The 24,863-nt window shown below is 43.0% G+C and overlaps 1 protein-coding gene across 3 annotated transcripts in view; it reads right to left on the bottom strand.

Moving 5' to 3' along the window:
* The window catches only part of RASSF3 (Ras association domain family member 3), a 105,589-nt gene that overhangs the window by 49,412 nt on the left and 31,314 nt on the right, over positions 1–24,863 (bottom strand). The window contains exon 1 of one of the 3 annotated variants that reach the window (XM_063396546.1): positions 2,978–3,439. The exons of the other annotated variants lie outside the window; for them this stretch is intronic. Coding sequence (XP_063252616.1) covers positions 2,978–3,439 — 462 coding nt within the window. Of the gene's footprint in view, positions 1–2,977; positions 3,440–24,863 lie in introns of those variants that run through there. 3 annotated transcript variants of the gene reach the window in all.

Genomic DNA, 24,863 nt, shown 5'->3' on the forward strand with positions numbered 1-24,863 from the left:
TGGTGGGGCTTGCTGCAGCAGGCATGACTGTTTTCAGTTTTCCTGAAGGATGGGGGTGGGTGGGAGGAAATGGGGAGAGAAAGGGGTCAGTTTTGAAAAGTTTGCCAAACATCTTATTTTGGTATTTTCTCTACAGGGAATGGACAATTTCCAAAGGTTTGATCATACAGAAGCACCAGACTGATCTTGCAAAAGCCTATGCACATGGATAACTTTACCTCACATGAGTAGTCAGACTGGCAGGACAAAAATATTTACAGTTCTGCCTTTTTCATTTATTAGATGACTCATTGCAGACATGAAGCAGGGCCACACTGAGCTTAATCTAGTCTCTGACACTCAAATTTTACAAGAGACACAGATGTTAAGAATCCTTAAATAAAGCTAAACTTTCAGGAGCAATAGAACAGCAAAAAGCAACCTGTACTTTTATTCACACTGCCCTCAGACTGAAGTATTTCCTGCTTAAGAAATAACTTTGGGGCTACTGCTGAACCCTAAAACACCCTACGGCCTATTATATGCTGCAATGGGTTTATGCTGCAATTTTCTTTTATTAGTAGTAGAGAGAGAGGAAGAGGTGTCTAAATCTTTAACCATTCTAGAGATTAGGAATCCTAAGCAAAGACCAAAAGTACTATCACAAAATTTTTACCCCAGAACTGCAGTCATTTCATTAAAACAAAGCTAAACACTAGTACTAAGTTGTTCTGCAGGCACAGCTGCAAAACAAATGCTCTAAACCATTTCATCCCTGCAAGAAAAGGGGCAGAGTGAGCTAAGAAAGAGAAACGTAACTGCCAGCACTTAAGTCTTCTGCAAGAAGAGAAAGCCACACTGTAAAACTTAATATTTGTGTAGTTGAGAAAGACACAGAAACAATAACTATCAGCTCCCCTCTTTTCTCTTCGCTCAAGGGGACATAGTATGCATTTTTTAACTAAACCTCAAATACAAACCAAAAGTAACATCCTCATCCCTACAAAGAGGCTTATTATGACTGTTATTGCTGGAAGGGGAAACTCACTGGCCACATGACTGTTGAAATCTACATTCAGCATTGTTTGGAGATTTTTTTTTCCTCTTCTCTATAAATCATCAATTGAGAGCAACTGGTAGTAACTTTATGACTAGAAATACTAGCTGAGTATTTCTGATGCTGCAGAGTCAGCAATAGAGATGAATTTGTTCCAGTCCAGTAAATTCATACTTAAATATGTACCCTGCAACACCTCACTGCAGTATTCTTTTGGGAAGCATTACTAGAGCAGAATATAGAATTTTAGTTATAAGGGGGGGGTTTGGTTTTTTTCCAGTCCCTCTTGCTTGGGAAAGTTAACACTACACATAACAATTTACACATCTGCAGAATTTACTACTTATACAGCTATATTTAGCTCATACACAACTAATACAATAGCATTAGAAAGATGTATGTTTTTAGGATCTGAATTAAGACATGGGCCCTCTGACACGTCACGATACAGTAGCTACACAGAGACAGACTGCAGTTAGGTATCTATCCACACAATACTGTCACACCAGGATCCTCCTCTCTAAGGACCAGGTCGCAGCCAGTGCTGGACAAATGGGTTACAGATGAAGTTCAAGGACACTCCACAGCACTCAGCAGCTTCCAGAGCACCCGAGGTTAGTGAGAGGCTGAAACTCAAAACTGATGAGACAAAAACAAACGCTGAGGAGAGGTGTCAAGAGAAGAATCCTGGAGAAGGAGGGAGAAGCAGCCATGACCTGATACACAGCTGGTCCCAACCTATTTGCTCCAAGTGCCCAAGCTCAGGTGTAGGAAAAGGGTGTGTCCAGGCTCCCTGCCAGACTTTGCAAAGGAAATTAAAGCTCAGGAGAGCTCTTGCACTTCCTCAAAGGGGAGCAGGAGTTTCCTGAGGGGCAGCTAGAGGGTTTCAGTTTTAAACAAATCACAAATGGAACGTAACCTCGGAGAAACAGAAACCAAGATTGGCTTTCTGCAGCAGAATACAGCCTACAGGAATAGCTGTGGGCAACAAATTATGTTTTTTGACAAGTCCCACAGGTGGACCAGAGGGCAGCTGACATATCCAGGCTTTCAAAAGCAAGTTTATAACCAGGTCCCCACAGCAGCATTAATACTAACACTGAAATCCAGTGGGGAAAACTACAAAGAGTGTGTAGAAGAAACAGACACTGAAGAGAAAGAAAGCACTGATGCGGGTGGAGCAGATGAAGTAGCATAAACAAAACCAGCTTACTAGCCTATAGTTTCCAAAGACACCAGCCATTTCTACAATGAGATCCTGTGCTTTGAAGAGAGAGAAATGAGGGAGGGAAAAAAAAGTGTGACGTTTACCCTGTATGGTTTAATGACTGCTGTGGGTCGGACAGGTCCTCCACTGAATTTCAACGTTGCCCACACAAGGGGTTGGTTCGGAGTTTTTGCTTTGTATTTAATCAGTTCTTCACCTCAAAGCCCCACTTACCTGAGCCTGAATGCGTAAACCAAGCCACTTAAACACTTCAGAGGCCCTTTCCCTGCCAACAAACCAGCTGAAGAGGCTGTCATTCACGTCGGAATGAGCTCCGAAAGAGCGAGGAGACAGACCCCGCCGTGCCCCGCAGAGGCGGAGCGGGGCCGACAGCGCGGTCACTCAGCGCACACACAAGCGCCTTCTGCTCACATCCCTGCCCCGGGCAGTGAGGGGCAGGGAGCGGCGCTCGGCCCGGCCGCCGAGAGGGGCACGCCGGCGGGGCCCTCCAGTGACCGCCGGCCGCACGGCAGCCCCGCTGGAAGCCCGCCGAGGGAAGCCCTTCCCGGCCGCCTCCTCCCCGCTCCGTCCCGGCGTCCGGGCGGCTCCGCGGGTCCTTCCCCGTGGGGGAGGGGGCGGCGGACACGTGGAGGCCGAGCCGGAGGGAGGGGAGCCGGAGGGAGCCGGCCTGGCCCGGCGGCAGCCGCCCCGCTTGCCCGGCGCCCGGCACTTACTTGTGGGGCGGCGCGGCTCTTGCCCGGCGGCCTCCTGAAGAAGGAGGTGCGAGCGGTGAAGAAGAACTCCTCGGACTCTTCCTCCTCCAGGCTGCTGTACCCGCTGCTCATGCTGCTGGTCCAGGTCATCGGCGGCGGCGGGGGCTGCTGGTGGTGCTGGGGCCGGGCGGCGGAGAGCGCCGTCCCGGCCGCCGCATGGGGCCCCGCCGCTGCCGCTCCTCGCCCAGCCCGCGGGGTCCGGGCACAGGAGGAGGAGGAGCCGCGGCTGTGGCGGCCCCGCTCCCGCCCTCGCTCCGCTCCCTTCCTGCCGCGAGTTCCCGGGCGGCACCGCCCCCGCCCGCCCGGGCAGCAGGTGAGGGCTGGGGGCGGCTTCTTCGCGGCCCCGCTCCCGGCGGTGTCCGGCCCGGCCGAGTGCTGGTCCCTGCCAGTCTGGTGCCGGCGCCTCCGCACCTCCATGCTCATTTCCAGCAACGAGGCAGCTGAGCGGGGCCTTGCTGAAGTAAGTAGTTCCCAAACTTTTCCCTAGCAATTGCCCAATTTCACTCTTCTATGCACTGTAAGAATAGTCATTAAAAAGAATGTCCGACGGCAGAATAATGGGGAGAGCTTTTCCCTAACAGTTCTCCCAGAGATCCATGAATTCCGGCTTCGCGACCGCGCTGAGCAGTCACAGCCTCCGGTTCCGCCACCGCGGCGGTGCCCGGACTGTCGAGTCCATGGAATTCATCGCCCCGGGATGCAGCGAGGAGGGAGGCTTGCGAAGACTCACCAGGGATTAGATATGCGTGCAGATAGCAAGAATATCCAGCTCTGCAACTGGAAAACATATTTAAAGCGCAAAAGTCCTGATAAGACACAGGGGAAACATCAGACTCATCACTAACTGGAGGAAATGACAGGCAATGCTTGAAGGCCAGATCACTCCGTAATTACCTGCCTGGGAGTCTCTTGTCTTCCCTTGATTTATCTAAGGCTGGTCACTGTCACCGACAGGATACTGGGTTTAAGGTACGGCTTCCTAAAGCTGTGCAGCTGCCCGTAAAAGCAGATTTGCCTTTCCTGCACTCCCTTAGCCCGGTGTTCCTGCTGTCCTCTGTCCCATGGGGGGAAGTGAGTCACACCAGCCACTCGCTGCCGGAGCAAAGCCCCGAGACACGGGGATCAGAAAGACCGTACATTTCAGCAACCCCACAGCCTCAGATCAAATGTATTTGAAGTTGCACGTTCACACATGAGTTCCCGTGGTCTCAGTACTCAGATACAGATGTAATCTGGGACGCTATTAACTAACATCTCCTGTCCCCCTTCCTGATGCCCATTTCGCTGGTCCCTCACACACTCATCTGCTGTGCGTGGCTGTTCCTATCCCGAGCAGTGACTGGGTCTGTTTCTGCCAGTAGGTGCTCTTCCTGGACCGGGTGCGTCTTACATATCGATAAAGTCACCTCAAAACCGGCCGAACAACTCACACTGAGAACTAAAACCGGTCAGTCAGTTTGGGAAGTGTTAATCCTTACTTCCCCATCAACTCTGATTCTTCCAGATTTTTGTATGGAGTTTGGCATCTGGGAGATTAAAAGGTTGCACAGCTTTTAAAAACAAATAATTGAGTCTAACAGTGTAGATGCAGATGTGTCAGCTCTTGAGCCTACTTGTGGGCACTGTAAAGCCTGTGGTATGCAAGATAGCTTTAAGTTGAATGCCAAGTTACTTGAATGCGACTAAAACATATTAAAATGCTTGCTGTAGACAAACAAGCTTTGTGTTACCTGGCTTGCTGAGCCCAGACTCATGCCAAAAGGAAGTCACACCAGACATCTGCTGGGCATGCCTCTGAACCTGTCCAAGACCCAGAAACTCCAGTTTACAAAATTTTTGGGAAAAAAACCCCTGTCTGTGATCACAGATAAGGTGAAGGATTTTAAGTGGCTCTGGTGTCATTAAAAATGGCATTTATGTTTTCAAACTACAAGGTATTTTTTATATTATCTGCTGGCACACTTGATGGACTCCCCAGCAACAAGAGGCACTGTGTGTGTAGCTTGTTTGCCTGGCTGCAGTCTCAAACCCGATAGTGTGTGGGTGGAACCTTAAGCTGGCAAAGAGGATCATCCAGACAATAAGCGGCTGCAACAGAGCTCAAGTTCATCCGTGCAAGATCAGTTGCAAGTCCTGGGCTCAAGTTTATATATTCCCTGGCAGCAAGGCATGGCATTCACCTCATCTGTAAAGCATCATTTATTTTGATAACACCAAATTCCCAGTATCATTTCCCTGCATTACTCCTGCAACAAAGAATGATGAGGAAAACGTCTAAGTTTACTGTGATATATCTTCCTATTATGAGTTCACTCCTCCATCCACTATAGCTCAGTTTTTAAGTCTACTAATTTTGACAAGAGATTTTTCACTTTAATTTTTTTCAGACATGGCACTGAACCAAACAATTCATATGAAGGTACAAACAGATGTGATGCCTTTCAGTGTTGATTTGTTTGGTGCTTGCAAGTAACATACCCCAAACCATTTTTCAAGGCTGATACTTAAAGATTAATTCATTGTTTCCTGGGTACTCTCTGCCCATATTTTTAAGGTCTCTATCCCCTGACAAATACTCTTCCACGTTCTCAAATTGATTTTTTAATCTTCCCTAGGTAAGATTTGTTAGGTGCTTCACTGAAGCCTCCACACTAAATACTTGCACTACTTTTGATTTATTCTGGCAGGCCTCTTCAAGAGTCAACAAAGAAAGCCCAAACAGCACGTCATAATGAAAATAAAAATAGCCACATCTCAAGATAAAGGTAGTAATAATCTTTCTGAAAGCATACTTGTTCTTAAGGAGAATTATGGAAGAATGATTAGGTAAAAAAAAAAAAAAAAACAAAAAAAAAAAAAAAAAAAAAAAAAACAAAAAACACCACCACAACCAAAAAAAAACACCCCACACCTTAAAAGCCAAGGAATATGGCACAGGAGTGAGATCCGAAACATAGAGCATTACGAGGCTCTCAATCAGTCCTCCTGAGAAATAATTCAATCCCATTAGAAATTAAGCTGTCAATCAGTTATCATAGGATCACACAGGCAGTTAGCAAGAAGAGAAGAGATGCTTTTTTTAGACGAGTCATTAAGTTCAAGTAGCAAGTAGTGCTACAGATGCACCTATGAAGAAAAGGAGAATGAATTTTTTAATTAAAGCTTGATGACATAGAATTTCACATTATTTTTAAACTGTAGCCACAGTTAAAAGTGGTGGCTCAAGTAACACAACCTAAAATAGTAGTAGACACTTTATTTCAAAGCAAGAATCTCATGAATAAAATATGAATAAAAAGTAATGTGTGGCATAGAGTTATTTGTTGTGTAGGGGGAAAACAAAAATTTAAATCACTGTTACTTTCTGGGAAAGAAATTCAGTTTTAAGTCAGTGGTTTTGGAGAGTCAGCTGAGAGAAATGAAATATCAAGCATAGCTTCCAGAGAAGTGAAAGCTGACTTCCTAAATGGCAAAACAGGTGTGAATAGTTTAATGAATCGGGCAAGAATTAGGGCTTTGAACTGCCATAACTGAAATAACCCTTAGAATCAGACATCAAATTGCATAGAGGTGGATTGCTTTACAAGGTTCTGCAGCTTCATTGTTTTATTTGCATCAAAATATCATTTTGTTGAAGTGATCACAATACCACAGGAAAGTATGGTTGAATAGGATTACATGGATTATTAGTTCAGTCAATTCATCTCCTGCTCTGAAGAAGAACCAAATACTTTACACCATCCCTAACAGTCCTGTAGCTAAACCAGTTCTTAAAAATGCAGTGTGGTGCTATAGCACCTCCCCTGTAGGCCATCCCTTCCAGTGTTTATTTATTGAGGTAGAAAGTTTTTATTAACATCTCATTTTGAATCTTTAACTTTGCCCATTTGTTTCTGAACAGAAGAAACAGAGGTAGAACAGTTCATTGCTGCTTTTTTAGAGAAGCCTTTTGGGTATTTGAGTACTCTTTTTGTTCCTCCCATTCTTCTGCTTCCCAGACTAAACAAAAGGACAACTGATAAAATATCCTATAGAGTTTACATTAACTCCATTACCAACTGCATGATGTTTACATGTTTCTAAAACATCCCCTCAGCCCTCTGACAGAGAAACTGGGAAGACTCATTGAAATGGGAAAGCCACAAAACATTCACTTGGCCAGTAATTCTGCTTTGAGGCTCGGATCAAGATGCTCACTTCTGCACATGAGCCTTGGTCTTCTCTGCAGGCTTGTGCCAGACTACATCAAAAGGCATTGGGTTGAAGGAGCAGGAGAGGAAAAAGCAAGCTAGGGCACGGGTTGGAGGGTCCTGTAGCATTTAAGGCTAAATTTCTATTATAATTTAAAAAGTAATGTGGAGATCTCAAGAGAGGAATTCCTCCTTTTCTACTTTCCCTTTTCAGTCTCCCCTGGCTGAAGTCCTGTGAGGGTGCTTGCATGCTCTGCCAAGCAGGACCTGTGGTGGCCTTGCAGCTGTGGGCAGCAGCTCCTGTGGGGTGGGAGCAGTGAAGGGAAGCAGGACACGGGCTGGAGGAAGGACAGATCATCACAGGGACTAAACTTCCTTATGCCCTCTAAATCTGCTTTAGTACCCCTCCAGTTTCACCAGTGCTTTGCAGGAAGAGTCTCATTAGTGACCCTAGCAGTATTTCATTCTAGCTGCTATGAATTTGCCAGATGTCCCTAGCCCCTGGCTGTTTCAGAAACCCTTTTGGTCATTTCTGGAGTGCTGTGAGTCTCTCTCTCCCCCCCTCTCATTTTCTGCCCTCACATGTCTTTGCAAACCCTGTCCCTACACCAATAGTTTATTAATGATTAGTCCCTATCGGACATATTAAATCTTAAGATATGCTTAGGATTGAAATCCAAGGGGGTTACTGCCAAATAGCACAGTGGATTTGGCTTCTTTGTAAAACACATTTAACTGGCAAATTATTCCATTATGTTAGTTATTTAAATTATGCCCATATAACAAAAACATGTCCTAAAAACGAGTTGCAGAGGAAGAAAGTTTGTAACAGACTGTGCCTTTAAAATCTGAATAAATAGTTAATTGTGTGGGCTTAGCCTTTTCTACATTCCAGCTGAAAACAGTAGTAATTTCAAATGATCAAAGGAAAACAATAAAATTGAAATACAACCAACATAGAACATCCACTCAGGCCTGTAGTTCCCTTACACCAGTAAACTTTCTGTTTACTCATTTCTGCCATTTGTCTTGAATTAATAGCTAAGGTCTGTTTAGTACCACTGGCAGCAGTGACAATTATCCTTTGATTCATACCCCAGCAACTTGTTAATTCAAACAAGGTCATTCCAGCCACACAGACACATGAGTGCAGACTGAAAACAAACAGGAGCCAGGTAAACATCTCCTGCTAAAGAAATGCTATGGGGACAGGTACTTATTATGGCAGTCACAACCTTAGACAGCATCATCAGCAATCCTTTTCTGGCTCTTAAAATTCTTGATTCTGCCCAAAGCTTAAGCCCCTTAGGTGCAACTTTTCATTCAAAATCCTCAAAAAGAAAGGGTAACTGGAAATTCAGAATAACGCGTGTAATCGCTTTCTTGCATGTTTGCACATTGTCACTCACCAGATCTCTGTTCTTCATCTGCCATACTTGGACTGGTCAGAAGATAACAGAAGTCAGAGTAAGTTCACCTTTCCCACCCCAAGGGTTGTGCTCAGACCTACACTGTTTTGAAGAGGGAGAGAAAGTGGATGGAGCAAGAAGATTCTGCTTGTCTCCTTCCTCGGGATCCTGCAAACAGATGGCCACCCACCTAAATGCACAGTTTGACTGAAATCAGTGCAGCTACTCATCATTTCAAACATGCACACAGTTTGGAAGATTCTACATCTTGTTGCTACCTAAAGCTGTAAAAATAAAATTGTAGCTTTCTGACAGTTTTGGAATTAACAACATCCTTGTCACAGAATCACAGAATCACAGAATAATAAGGTTGGAAGAGACCTCTAAGATCATCAAGTCCAACCTATGCCTTAACACCTCAACTAGACTATAGCACTAAGTGCCATGTCCAGTCTTTTTTTAAACACTTTTTTGTGTTAGACTCTGACAGCTTTCCAGAATATTCTATCCTCTTTTCTCTCGAACAGATATGTCATCAATTCCACTTAGCAAGATGACTCAAGGTTGGCTGGGAGGAGACTACAAGTCCAACCCTCTCCAAGGGAGTATTTCTGCAGTTCAAAGGCTCTGACGTGGAGCCTGACTTCATCATGTGCTATCAGCAGTCACCTCCCCACATCCTGCCCTGCCCTAAAATCCACTGGGACCAACTGAAAGATTCCCATTGCCTTGGAAAGGATCTTGATAAAGCTGATAAAGCAGTCCTTTGCTGTACTGGTGTGCATTTTCCTATCAGTGTTTTTGCATCCCAGTTAGGCAGAAGTGCTCTCCAAAACAGACAGGTTTGTTAGCAGTTTTCCTTTCTTCCTCTTCTGTTGATTATAGACTGCATGATTAAACAGGTACTTTCTTGTCAAAGATCAAAAAAGGTAGATTTTATGATACAAATTATGAAAAAATATTTCATATGTCTGACCTATGTTTAATCAGAAGGCTTCAGAGAGCTGTGCAAATGTATTGAAGTGAGACTTGCCCAGCTTTTCACTCTCATTTCCAAGGCTGGGTCAGGGATATGTCAGTACTAGTAAGAATTCAAAGGTGAAATGTTCCATCTGGCAATCCATTCTCTGCAGCAATAGCCTTTTTAGCTTATGCTGTAGCCAGCCCCAACAATGAAAGATAAAGAGTGTCAGGATTCAGATGTAGCCCAGAAACTCCAACTCAATAAAGAGGTAAATAAACATCCTTACTCACACAGTCCCATTGATGTGAATAGTCAGACATAAGGATAAGCAAAGGTTGGCATAAGGGAGGCTCACAGACCTGGGAGTGCTGTCATGCAATTCTCTGCAAGCACCCACGCCTTGCCAGAATAAGCAGTAGAACTACTGCACAAGAGAATATAATCTTAAGGAAATATTCTATAACAAAGTGTACAGAAAACAGACATTCTCCTACTTTTAATTCAGTTCCTAATTGCTAACAGTGTATAAAAATACTCGCAGCAGTAAAATTAACTAGGACCTTCTGTTTTAAGTATAGAAACCACAACTGTGGAAGCTCAGCATGCTTTGTGGATACCATGAAAATGTGAGCCCTAATGTGCTGTAGCTGCAATCTGATTCCCAGCATCTGTCCTCAAACTGGTGGACTGGTGGGGGAAGGGGCCTTCTGGTCTGGGAATCACATCTCAATTGTCATTTCCTAGAAAAAGAATGAGAAATTGTCTTGTCATACTGTGTATGAGATGACATTTAGCTCTGTTTAATAAGTCTGACTGCAACAGATCATAGAAACTCCCTAGAAGCTGCCCGCACAAGTTTAGGACTTTCTAGTAAACATCTCAACAGCAGTCCGTGGAGACAACCATCCCAGAAAAACAGTGCTGTTTGACAGGACAACAGATCGGCACCTTGTTGGCTGAAGTGCCTGCCTAGTCTATCCAGTCCACCCTTAGCTGGAAATATCTGAAATAAACCACCTTGAAGAGCAGTGCCCTGTGCCTTGCGGAGCCAGCCTGGCCCGCTGCAAGGCTGGGGCTGCAGCAGGGCAGCCCCCTGCCTGCTCTGCCTGCCCGCTCCCTCCGCAGCTGGAAAGCCCAGCGGGCAATGCAGGGAGCTGCCAGCTGCTAGTGCAAGGTAATTGGGGTTTGGCCTCTGCGCTTCTGCAGCGCTCTGCAAGATCAACTTTTTGCACATTTTCAGCAGGATGTGACCACCTTTGAAAATTTTGCCCTGAATCAAGCTTTCTCTTAGCTAAATCTCACTAACTCCTTTCATATTTGGTCTGTGTCCCATTCACTGGCCTAAGACCTTCTTGATTCCCATCTTTGCTATCATGCTCTTCCTCCCTCACTTAGAGAGCACTGCTGCAGGGGGAGAAAAAAGTAAGACAGTTTGAAGAGACAGGAGAGCAGGAAGTGGAAAAAGTCCGAAGTGAGAAATAGGCAAGTCAGCAAAGTAAAATCCAAATTAAAAAGGTAATACTTTAGAATAGAAATAAGTTTTCCTCCCCAGAATTCCATAAAATTCCAAAACAAATGTCTATGGAGATTTCTGGGTGGAAGAAGAGCACATGTTCAGGAAAGCTGAGATATACATTTCTAATTTTGAAAGAAGATTTAGAGGAAAAAAACATACTGAAAAAATTAGAAATTAAAATAATGAAAAAAGTAATCTGTGTGAAAAGGCAGCTAAGGAAAGATATGTATCAGGGCTGAGAAGATACTGGAGAACTAGCAAAGAGAAAACAGAACAGGAAAATATGGTGTTTCTATTTTTCTTTCAAAATTATGGAATGATGTGCACACAGCATTGGAAATCCTCAGTTTAGGAGATTTAACATATGGAGGGAAGAGAAAGGGAGCGAGTGGATGCTTTACATCAGTGAGAAGTGCAGCAGAGCTGCAGATCACACGGAGCTGTAGCCTTGCCGGATGCGCCCTGGTTCAGTACAGTGCTTGCTCTCCTCTGCCTACCTTGTTATCAATCAGACAGAACTCTGGGGGAAAAAAAGAGGTGACCAGAGGGAAAAAACCCAGCATATGCACTTAAATGCAGTAAGAGCATCATTCCCACCCTGAGGGAAAGAAGCCATTTCTGCTCCCAGAGACTGCCACGTCTGGTCCTGCAGTGGGTGAGGAGGTCAGAACCTGAGCCCTGGGCTGATGCAGGGAAGCTCACTTGCTTATTTTTATCTGTTTCATTAACAGAACTCCCATGATGTTATAAAAAATAAACACAGAGGGGATATATTTGGGTCTCAAAGGCATATACTTGTAGGGTGGGAAATGCCTCTTTCATGGCTGACTGCCTCAGCTAAACATATTGCTGCAAACCCTTCATGCAGGGCATGACCAAGGCCCTCATTACTTCTCTGGCCGTCAGCAGAGGTCAGACATGGGTCAGTACTCAGGTCACAAAGGAAACTATAAATCTAGCAATTGATATACTTTTGTCTATTTGTTATAGGTAGTCTCTTACACATAACATGTACATGACCTAGAATTTAGAGGACTTCAACCAACACTGCCAATAATTCCCCTTCCCAGCTCAGTCCCATGGACTGGTGTTCTGAAAATCTTACTTCATGTATTAATTCATTTGTGGGCCCTCTTTTACAGCAAATCAATACATTTCCTTGAAAACAAACCCCAGAGATTCTTCCAAGGGTAGTCAGCACCCGAAATCACATCATCATGGCAGTGTGGAGTCCCCCAGTCTTTTTCTGCATTTCACCATCCTCTTACATTGTCCCAGCCAGTGCCTCCCCACTCAGCCCCCCTCACGTTTTCCAGGCACTTTGAACTGATCAAACATGCATGCATATCCAGAGTCTACACATACAGACGTGGAAGACACAGCCTGCCCTGAGAAATCTGGACCTGAGGTACTTTATGGGACCTGGCCAGATGCCAGAGGTCACTAGGCTGGGAGTCTTTGGCCACAGAGACAAATAATCATGGCTGGCTCAGAAGCAGTGCTGCATCTACTCATTATTTTTCAGACTTAAATTTAAAAGCAAAATATTTAATTATTTTAATTTTACAGTCTTATGTTTACATGGCTTATGTTTACATTGTCTAGAATGTTAATCTAAATGAATGTTTTCTAAAATTGAGTGTCTTTTTTCCAGAAAAAACCCTATTCGTACAAAATAAAATTGTTTTCTTATTTTACTGAGCTTACATGGTTACTCTTTCCTGTGATCTGAAGAAGGAAGATCTCAGGTTTTAGTGTTGTTGTCATGGCTTATGTCTGGATGGACATAAATGGTGGAAGAATGTGTTAAAAAGAGGTTTTATAGTGCAGAGATTTGAATATGAAACTTTGCCAGTTGTGGAACACAGTAAATTGTACAGCAATCCTACAGAAGCAACATCTCTGGTATTTTCCCACCACAGCAACATCCAAACTCTGATGCCATGGCTGTAGATTGATTTTTTATGGCTTTGAAGACTGTAAACTCTGAACTTCTGGAAACTAAAGTAGTTGAAAAATGAATAAAATTTTTATAAAATCATGTGTAATTGCTATCCAAGGCTTTCACTTCAGACACAGCCCAGACTCAGCACACTGAGGTACTGCTCTTGCAGAAGCAGGGGTTTCAGTTTAGCACATGCAGAGGAGCAGTCTGTATTTAACCACTGCCTCTCCAGCATGAGCTGTGCTTCATGACAGCTTGGTACATCTGAAGAAGCTGGGGGAAGGGAAGCAAAGCAGCAAAGCAGATGTGTCTAACTCAGGCTGTCTTACAAGCTATGACTCCAGCATTTGGTACCAAGCATATGCTGTATTTTCTACTTGAAAGCTGCCTGGCACTTCAAATGAAAATGGTTTTGTATGTGCCACACCATAAAATTACACAGACACAGAGGGCCACTCTAACTAGTTGTTTACCTCTGTGCTTCTACCACAGCACAAAAGTTATAATTGGAGGAAGGAAACTCCTAGGAGATGTGAAGGCTTTAATTGTTTCAGCATGCAGATGGTTTGCATTACAGCGAATCGACACAGCTCAAGGTCAATTCATAGTTCAGCAATAGCTGTTTCAGCAAGTGAGCTTAGTTTATTTTCACCTCTTCTGGGAAAGTTTTAACTGCTATGTTACTTATTTCATAGATATTTCTATCTAGGAACCCTTGCAACAGGTGAAACTGGAGGAGTGTAGGTTGCCACAGCCATTTCCTTCATGTCTGATGCCTAGCAATTTTTAGAGCAGCTAAATATAGCCTTTTTTCCTACAACATTTGAACAGCATGTTTCATCATGTTCTCTTGTCTGTCACAGACATAGAAATGCTCTGTTACAGGCTCACAAAGACATCTCCCACAGCTCCAATTTCCTTTGCTGTATTGAGATGTGCCACACAACCTGTGCACCTAGAGACTGATGTATGACACAAGTAGTTGCTCCTGCCCTTAACTATCAATCTGAGCTGCCTCTGTCGGAGAAGTTTCTGTTCCTTCTGCACAGCCAGCTCAGCTGTTCCTGAGGCAGCTGCTGAACCACCTCAATTTAGGGCTTAAATGATTAGGATAAACTGGAACCAATTTTTTTTTTCTTTCTTTCTTTTTTTTTTTTTTCTTAATAGCACCAGGCTGAACTCTGCCACAGCAGAACAGCTGCCTCATCAGCTGGGCCATCCCTCCAGGCAAAATGGAGCTTTCCAAGAGGAAAACAAGCTGGGGACTGGGCAGTGGGGGACTACCACAGCAATACCAAGGTAAGATGTCACTGGAAAGCTCCATGTAAGAGAGGAACACAAAGTACCCTGGGGCACAAAGCACCACGCTGCACGAGCCACAAGCTCTTCCTTTTATGACATTTACAAACTGGATCCCAGATCTGTCTGGGTAGCTGCCATTACAAAGGCAATGCCACCGATGCCAGCTGTGAAAGGAGTGCATCTGGCATGAACAGTGCACGACTCTTGTTTGAAAAAAGATGGTCTTTGTTCCTCACACCTCAAGTTCGGCTGGTCAGTGCTTATTCTCCTCAGCCATACGCTGTCTTCATCATTCACCCTCTACCCCTTGTCCCACAGGAGCAGTGCCAGACCCCACATAATCACGGGGCACCGCCACATCTTCATGCCTACAGTGTCGGGAGTGCCAGACCTGGAGAGCAAAGCACAGCAACGCATTGTGCAGAGAGGTTATAGTCCTGTGGCTCGACAGATGTACAGATGTGTGTCCATATGTGCAGGAAACTTAACACTGTGGGGGCTCCTCCCCTCCTCTGACATGTGACCACATTAGCAGAGTCACAGGATAATTGAGAGGTGGGCTGTACTTCAAAGTTAGTGAGTGGTAAATGAGCTTGCAGTCTTACACGCAGACCTCAAAACATGTCAGAAACATCACTTATGATAGCAGCAGAACAATGCTAAAAATCTCATGGTCTTTGCTGGCTATCTGCCTTCATTTTCTTTCGGTCTGAAAGTCTTCCCAAAACCTCTTTGTTTCAAGGATCTGTTTTTAAATTAACTTACAAGCAGTCTGCAAAACTTAAAAAAATATTTTTGTGGCAGAGGTGTGAGGATTTGAAACAGAGAGACAAACCAACCCTGCAAGCCATACCTAAGAATTTCACATCTGGTCCTGGAAGCAATCTCCTGCCACAACCCCACCACGCTGCACTCAGTGGTCCTTGGTGTGGCCTTAACATCAGCTTCAGCATCTGCTCTTTCAGAGGACCTGCCCCTGTGTGCTTCTGCTCTCAAAGGCCTCCTGTGATTGCTCAGGGTGGCTGGCAGCCCTCACCACTGCTCTGTGGCTGTGCAGATACCCTTACAAGGCAAGGCTCGGCAGGGCTCCGGCAGCCACATCCACCACTGTGCATCCCTGATCCAGCTTCACTGGGTCCATTTAAAACAACTTTGGGAGGCAAAAGGCAGCCCAAGCTTTAGGTCTAATTCTTCACATAGATGATAAGCTGAGGTGTGCTTACAGGACAGTGAACAGAGTCTGTCTAGCTCCTAACTTGGACAAGAGACTGCAGGCATCTGGGCCAGAAAGCATGCAGCTGCCAAAATTCAGCAGGCAGCTGGAATCAGAGCAAACTGCTCTAGCAGCCCTGCCAACAGATTCTGCAGGTCAGCTATTGAAATTATTTGCACATCAGCATATTTCAAATTTTGAATGCAGCCTTTTGTGAAAGATCACAGTGAGAGCATTTGTAAAGAAGGGGTTGTTTTCAGACAAAAACAATTTCCTAAAGAATTCATTTCCTTGACCGGACATCAAAAAGGTGGAAGGTTTTCTTAAAACTGGCACCAAGAGCATATCTGTGACATGGAGATAATTACTGGAAGTAACCAGTGAGACTGCCAAATCTGACTACAGTAAAACTGCCAGGTTTTTTTTCCTTCTTAACTGAAGCCAAAACACACAGGTGACTTAAAAGAAATGAAAGTGTGGAGAAGAGTGTAAAATAAGACTGCTCTTATGCACAGTGCTTTAGCACAGTCTAGAGGACTTGTCTATGAAATGCTGCCAGCTGTTGGACCATGGCCAACTCATCTTAAAATTCAGATAGCGTGAGGGTGGGTGGGATGGAGGCACACATACTTGCCTCATATCAGAGGCCCCATGGCTCAGGGACATGTACTGACTCCCCATCAGGCAATCTCAGTTCAAATAAGGCTCAAAACTGCAAGCTGAGGATACTTTAAAGAAAAAAAGACAAGGGATGTTTGCAAACTGTTAGTGAAACTGGATCTGTTGCAGCAAAACTGCTTTTACTGACTCTGCTAGACCCTACATCTCCTTTTACGCTGTCTAACCTAATGCCATGATTCTCAAGAATCCCCAAGAGTGGGGCTGCTCTGGGAGGTCCAGACAGCTTGATGGGACACAGCGGGAATCAAGAATGAAAGATCCAGATGGCTCATGTCAGCCCCTCTTGTCCCTCTTCTGACTCTCTCCTTCCCTGGCAGTGGGTCCTCTCTCTGGCCCCACATGGGGGTGTACACATCTGCCAGGCTGCACTGTGTGGAAGGACCTGGCAGCAAAGGGGTGAGCCCAGCAGCCTGGGCTGTGGGTTGAGGCAGGGGAAGTTGTGGGAGCTGTGCAGCATAGCTAGAAGGTTCCTGCTGGGAGATGGAGCATGGGATCTCAGAAAGATGGTTCAGCCAAAGGAGAGGACTCCTGACCTATCCACAAAGGGTAATGTTAAGGACACTTCTCAGACAGACAGCAGCTGCCAAATGACAACTGAAAATATGGATCCTAGGTATTTTCAAAACACTTTTTTCTTGTACTCATTCACTCCAATATATTATTCCTGTCTTTAGTTATGTCTGCTGATTGTGGGGAAAGTAATATAAAGAACTCAGTAAAATCATAGTTCACAATCACAAATGCCAAGGATTTTATTCCTTCCACTCCCTCATACTGAGTTAACTCTGAATTTACCTTCATCTGTAAACCTCAGCTTCAAGAAATCAACCTTGCTTTCCTTCCCCAAATAATGGATTATTTAACAAATTCAGGAATATTCATAGAATTTACAAGTAAAGCATAAAAGAAGAAACAATCATGTTCTCAGAACTCATAACTTTGTGCCACCTAGTGCATTCATTCACCCATAATATTTTGCAGGAAAGAGTTCACCCTCATTGTGGTGATAGGCAAGGAACAGTACTCACAACCATTTCTAAAACCAAGTTCTACTTCTGACTGCCCAGACTGAGACATATTCTGAGGTAAAACTAAATAGCAGGTTTGCATGCTGTGGGCAACTCCCTCCCCACAAAACAATCAAGAAAAAAAAGCTGGAGGTGAAAGGCTAAGAATTAAATCATCACATCTGAAAACCGAGGCCAAATTGACTTGCTGAAGGCCATATCTAATCAGTCATTAGTAGAGTGAGGACTGCATATCTGGTTTCCTCGGCCCCTGTTTCATGCTCTAATTCCCACCTCCAACAAACTGCTTTATAATAATCATAAGACCTAAGTGATTAGTCATATATGCAGATAAGGAAATCTCTCTTCAAGGTTACTGTAAAGGGAAATATTACTCAGGATGGCAAAAGGAAGGTCGGGGGAAGAGAACAATGCAAATGGAAAATAGTGGAATGTATACCAAGCAGTGTTCCTCTGAACCAAAGTTCAGGAGTACTGGGAAATACAAAAGTAGTGTTCAGCCTTGTGATACACTGTCTTCCTTCCCTGGAGAATAATATTGCAGAATTTTGTGATAAGAAATTGTGACAGAAAAGCCTAGTGAAATTAAGACAATGTAATTAATTAAGACAATGTAATTTTATCCTGAAATCAACTAAGTGAGGTCAGCCCTGGGCAGGATGCGTGGTACTGACCTCATCCTGCTGCCCCATGAAAACCATCATCATTGCTTTGTTCTCACCTAGGATTGTAAAGAAAAATAATCAATGATGGTATTTATCTTCCTGTAAACAAACACTCTGTCAGAAAAAAATCTTAAAAGGGGATTTACCATGGGTACAATACACACTTGCAAGCATCAGCAGAGAAAGAGATAGAGAAGTATAGGATATGATTTAGGCAAATCAAGTAATCATATCCAGTTGTCCATCTTACTGCAACACATCAGCTGGCAAAATACCTGAAACAGGCATCTGCAGCTTTCCATGGGTTCACAAGACAAGTTGTAATACACGTGTCTGAAGATCTCTTGGGATCCCATGATGAAAGTTTTCTTCTCAAATGTAAAGGGGAGGTAATTTTTCCATTTTTCTCTAGGGGTTATCCCAACAAAAAACGAAAACAAACGAACAAAAACCAAACCAACAAACCAACCCAACAAAAAAACAATGACAACTGATCATCAGTATATTATTTGTAGAACAAACCAGATCTGAAACATATGTAGGAGTATACATTTTGTATCTGTGCCTCTGTGTTCCCAAGAAACTATACAACAGCCTTTTGTGTGCAGGCAGATTTTTTCACTTGGCAGTAAAGTATCATAAGGTCTTGGGAAGCAGAGGTGTGGAATCCCCAGTGGACCTGTGCTGCAGGAACAGAGGTTTACAATAGCTCAAATAAAAAGGCAGGAGGGAACACAACAAACTGGCTATTGCTTGAGATCTCCTGCAAGTGCTAAGAGAACCCAGCATGTTTGATCTGGGGAAGCCAGCTACTTCTTCATGCTTTGGGTAGAAACAAGAAGACTACTCCCCAGAAGGTTAACTAGTAGGACTTCATTGTTGTTGCATTTAAATGGCGTGTAACTGGTCACAGTTTCCCCTTTCCCAGTAAGGGTACTGAAGCATTAACACTACATCACTGATTTTTTACACACTTATACAAACAAATTGCAGAGTAAATGGCAAAGGTTTAAGTTCTTATCCCCAGTTCCTGTGGAGCACACTGATATGAGACAACACATACAAGAATGGAGCTTCACTGTAGAATGAGATCCCTTGGAGAAGGGGAACACAGAGTGTAGCACATGCACATAGCTGGGGAGAAACTGAACTCCCATGAACAAGCGGGCTCTTCTGCACTGAGGAAGGCTTTTAGGGCAGCTTTTAGGCAGTGTCACCAGTTAGAGGAAGCCATGAATCACTATGAAAAAATGCTACCTGCTGTCATTTGATTTCTGCTCTCTGAGAAACAAGACTTTTTGTTTCTGTAAGAAAAACAAACAGAACAACATTGTCTACCTGTTTTCTGACAGCTGTCTTTGTTACTGCTGGTTGGCATGCTACTTGGATCAAAGACTGGGAACAAATATTTTCCTATCTTCACCCAGCAATGTTATCATTAAAAATAATCAAAAACCACTCCCCACCTTCCTTCCCCACCAGGGAAGGTTTTGCATCATGCCCTTCCTGCACTGAGTCAAAAGGCAGCAGTAATCTCTTCTGTGTATATTTCCAACAGCTGCTAATGCCATAAGTCAAACAAAAAGGCTGAAACTCTATTAAAAAAACTCCAGATAACGTGAAGCTGGAAGAGTATTTGAGAATATGAGATGTGAGTTTCCCAACAGTTTTGACTTTCTTTTGTAATTGATTCTCACTGCCATCTCATTATTTGCTCAGAGAAGGTCTGCGTGGGATGAATTAAGTAGTCTGCATCATATCACAAGCCCAGCTACCTTCCTGAATAGTCAAACTCAAAATAAAATCAGTCTCTTCAGTAGGTGCCCTAGAAAGTGTCTGATATTAAATATCTCTTCAACCCTTGTCACACTTGAAAACCAGTCATCCCTGTACCCGTGTGGATTAATAGATTAGGACAAACCTGACATGGCTGCTAGTAATTCTAGTTAGACTGAGGTGTTTAATGGATATGATAAATATAATCAGGCCATGAAGGATAGAATAAAAGCCACTGTCACTCTGTTTGCCAGCCTGTCTCTAACTGAAAGGCAAAGTTCAGTACTCCATCTGTCATCTACAGCATATGGACTTTTGAGAAAAATCAGTGTTAGTACTTCACTGAGACAGAGATTTGCAGGCCCCAGCATTTACACCCCATTTAACAATTTCCCTACCGTGCTCATTTTCTTGGCATGTTTTGAGCGTTCAGTAAGGCACTCAGGACACTATCAGGGTCAGTGATCTATCACCCAGCAACTGTGCAGCTTCCATGCACAATCTAATCAGCAACATAAAACGGCAAAATACACATCTTCAAGCACACAAGTTTTGATGCAACACCTTTTGCCTTCATATGCTGCACCAAAACCAACTGTCCTAGTGGTTGCTGTCCTGATCTACATGTCGAAACATCTACCCTGGAGATAAGACAGAAATGTTCTCTGATCCCTCTGCTGCAAACAAACCATCACAAGCCCAACCCTCAGGCTCCACATAGAACTTAACGTTTTAGAGGATCAGTTCTCCTTGAACTTCTTCTCCAACATGATTAAGAAATGCTATTTGAATGTTGGAGAACCACCTGGAACATACAGGACCTGCAAGCATGTATTACCTGTATTAAACTAGCAATGTGATCATCTGTGCTCTGCTGAGCCTGCTGAGATACTGGGAAGATATTAATAACTTTGAATTAGGAAGAAAACTGGCACAATAAAAAAATACGGTAGTTATTTTACATCCTACACCTGGCACTACACTGACAGCAGTGGAGAAGATTGTGAAAAAATGTCTGTGTTAGAAATAAATAGGGGGAAAAGAACATTGATCTTACAGTGACACCTGACAAAGTGGTAGGTTGAGGCTGGGTACATTTTTCAGGAAACATATTTTCTAGGAAGACAATGCAAACCTCTTGAATATGAAAACACCTAACTGTGCAAAAAAATCAAAAGTGCATTTTAAATGTTCCTCTTGTCTATTAGGAGAATTTTTGTGTAGTTTGAAGCCTTGTCTGCTTCTTCAATGGAACTAGAAAACCAGAGCTGTTTTGCTATATTGATCTGGTTGCTAAGCAACTGATAATTGATCTTCCTAGGTTTCAGTAATGTGTGCTTTAAGCAGTGAGCTTGTTACCTTTCTGTTTGAACTGAATATTAACCAAGTGCTTAAAATGGAATTAAAAAAACAACAAGCCCAAGTTAAGAAAAAAGTTTAAAGAAATATTTACTGATCAAAATGTGTGAGTTTTTTTTTTTTTAAGTTTAAAAACATAATGGCATACAAACACAATCCAGATTGCTTCTGTGGGCTGAAAATTTCCACCTGAAGCTGAAGTTCATTCTGTTAAAAATATCAGTTCTAGTATTAACTCTATTTGATGGGATGATTTACAAGTCCCCTCACCACATGCCTCATCCAATCTTTACTTACCGGGCTCTGAGTCTACTCTGAGTTCTAAAACCGTCTCCTTGTTTAAATGTGTTAAATGTTAACTACTGCCTCCGTCACCATCAACCCGAGCGTTTGTTCAGAGTGCTCAGGAGAATCCATTAGATTATTCCATGATGTCTGTGCCAGAGAGTACTGAAGAAGTCCAAATATCTGATAGTGTAAATTCAACTTTATAAAATGTTACAATTTATGATTTAAAGAGTTGAAGTTAGTATTGTGCAAAGTCTATTTCCCTAATATTCCTGTGAGGGAGGGTTGCAAAGGCCAGTGCCCCAGGAACTTTTGCAGATACTCTCAAATTATTTTTTGAAAGTTTGGAACTAATTTCTAGTTTATAATTGACCAAGCTTCTTATTTTTGCCAAATATATTTTCCTAAGAGTAACCTGAGCAATACACACAATTAGAACTGAAATCAGCTTCAGTTTTGGTTTAAAACCTTTCACAGTTACTGTAAAAATTTAAATCTCGCTTTGTCTGCCAAAACAAACATAATTCAGCTTTCATCTTTTCCTTTCAACTCCTACCAAGCAGAACCAGGTTTAACACAGATTTGAAATATGTGAGCTGTAAACTCCATGCCCATTGTACAGAGCACACACCACTACCAGGAGTTAGTAGAGGAAAGCAATCAATAGCTCAAAGGTAGCTTTCATTATTAATCAAGAACTGCACACACCTACATTAGGCTATTCTCCTCTGTGTTGTCAGTTTTTTCTCCATGGGTTATTTTTGAAGAAACATTCAACTACCATAACTTTTAAGGGGAGGAACTAAAACCCCTTTCAGTTTCAGATACATTTACCTGACAACCTCAGTGCCCTTCCATGTCCATAAGTTTTTGTATCAGCACTGTGAGATCCTCTCATTCTTCTCCATTCATACAGTTTGAACCAATCTGGGGGATGTTTATGTTATACAAGTCATTTGCAACATCCTGTATCTCTTTCTATACTTTACCAAGTGCCTTAGGTCTTGTACAAACTTCAACTCTGAGGGCCTTCTGTCTTTGAGAAAATTTGAGCGTAGTGAGACCTCTTTGGGAAGGCTTGTCAACTTGAAGAAGAAAAGAAATTCTATCTCTGACTTATGCATAAAAATTGTAACTTTTTGATTCATCTAGGATGATAGAAAACCAGGAAAATATTAAAATCCACATAATGGCTTTGGTATTCCTTAGACTTTTGAGAAGGCCTTGGCATGTCAGCCAGGGGTGTTGTGCCTGTTAATTGGCAATGTGGTAGCACAGGAGAGAATTGCTGGAAAGGAGATTTATTCATCCTCCTCTGCTTGTTCATGGAAGAAATTGGCAACTCTTTCCCCAGCTTTTTCTGAGTGCTCTGTTACAAGACCACAGAGAACCTAGATACATCATTTCCTCTTTAATCTCTGTCTGTTCAGGACAGAAACATCTAGGGTCACACAGTTTTCATCTGAGCCATATATTTCTGCCATCGGGTACTTTTAATATGTTTGACATTTTGAGTTTTCACCTGAGCCTTAGTGTTCTATAAGAACAGCTTCATCATGGAATTTCCTAGAACTTTTTATAATGAAATATTTGTGTGTGTATAGATACACACTCAGAGAAAGAAGCTCAAAAATTAGGCCTTTTGAGCTCAAACGACTTGTTAAAAAAGTCAAGCTGTGTGACCATGTTCCAGGTTCTGAGACTGTTTGACCACTCACATGTGCACCCAAGTGCTCTGGTTTCTGGCAGAATTGCACAGGAGGGAAATCCCCTGGAAATCTGTTGACTCTCTTTGCAAAATCAGCAGTTGAGAGCCTGTAAGGAATTTCTCTTTCCCGTAATGGAAATCTTAGGCCTAGATTCTCAAACGGTGGCTCAGCAAGACATTTGTTCGGGGTTATTTGGAGTTTAGGCTGTTCCAGGCACATCATAACACCCACCCCTGTTGTGCTGACAGCACTGTTCACAAGCTGTGTTGAGAACCAAAGAGCTGATTGGGCTTTGCAAGGACAAACATTAGAAGTTACAATATTTTCTTGATCCTTTGTAAAAGAGCATTGTCCAAAACCAGCAGTCCTGGTGACACTGGGAGCTGAAGAGCAAGGGGAACACGGAAAAGTGTATGGGCATGAGCAAGCATTCAGGACCAGAACTGCAGCTGGGCACCAAGCTCTGCTGCACTCAGGGCACCATCAGGGCACTGCAGCAGAATGAGGTGCAGTTTGTATCACCTGTATCAAGCAGGAGATATATTCACATTGAATGACCAATCTGAAATGGTGTTAGGTCACAGAGAGTTAGAGTTCAAAGCATTGTCTGCCATCATCACAAAGTGATAATCTCCCTGTGTGAAGGAACTTATGCAAATACCAGAGGTGACTCTACAAGAAAAGATCTAACCTGTACCAGCATGAGAGTGCCAATATAATGACTTCAAAATAGTGCTTTAGCGTTTAAAAAAATGCACTTCAAAACCAAACAGTTATCCCAGGAGGAAGATAAGACAGAAAGCCCAGGACTATGGTCTGTTACCAAGTCATCCTTCTCCATAAATACCAAAAAGTTTGAGCATTCCTGCAAAATCCTTTCACAGTTTAAACTGATGTTCACTGTATGGGTGAGACACTCCCAAATACATGTGTGATCTTTGCAACTCTTCATTTGACTAGCATAGCTCATGCAAAATTGACTGGTTTTGCATGCCATGTGATTTTCAAAGTCATGATATAGATAAAGCAAAAGCAGGCATCACTGGGGAAAATTCTGTGCCAAGAATCTAATGCCTATTTTAGCAAATAATGTAGGGCAACACACAGCTCTGTAAAAGACAGCAAGTGGTGCTGAGAATCCAAAGTCCTCAATATAAACCCTTCATACTATCTGCTTAAGGAAATCTCTGCTTTGATCCAGTGGACTGAGTGTGTTTGGTTGGCTCTTGGAGTGCCTCTTCTCAAAGGCTCCAGGAAGCAGCTTAGTTTCCACCTGAAGTGGAATTGATTTTATGTGTCCTATGACTACTCCCTGATATCAACCAAAACAAGGGAAGTGAAGACAATTGGAAGATTTGCTTCAAAAGCACAGTCTCGCATCTAAGTAAAACCCTGCAGACTAGACACCACCCACAGAATATGAATGTGAGGGTAATTTTGTAAAGTAGATAGGTTCAGTCTTTTTCCCATCCTCTGACCCCTTCATGATCTTATACTAAACACCTGTTCAGTTTTATACATGAGATGCAGGTTCAAACTTTAAAGAGAAAGTTAAAAATCACCTTAAGGTTGATAAGGTCCAGAAAGTTTTAGCATGGAAGGAAATAGTAATTTTGATAAGGCAGCTGAGCTGGGAGTTGTGTTTAATTACATAGTAACCTTATGCCAGCTTTTGCAACAGTGTTCCTATTCAGAGATATTAAAATAATTTTTTAAAATTCTAATTCCTTTTTTATCTACAAGAGAAGTAGACAAGTCCTAGAAAGACAAAGTGGTTTGAGCAGGTGAGTAGCAGAAGAAGG

Source organism: Prinia subflava, chromosome 4 (assembly GCF_021018805.1).
Source record: "Prinia subflava isolate CZ2003 ecotype Zambia chromosome 4, Cam_Psub_1.2, whole genome shotgun sequence".
NCBI lineage: Eukaryota > Metazoa > Chordata > Aves > Passeriformes > Cisticolidae > Prinia > Prinia subflava.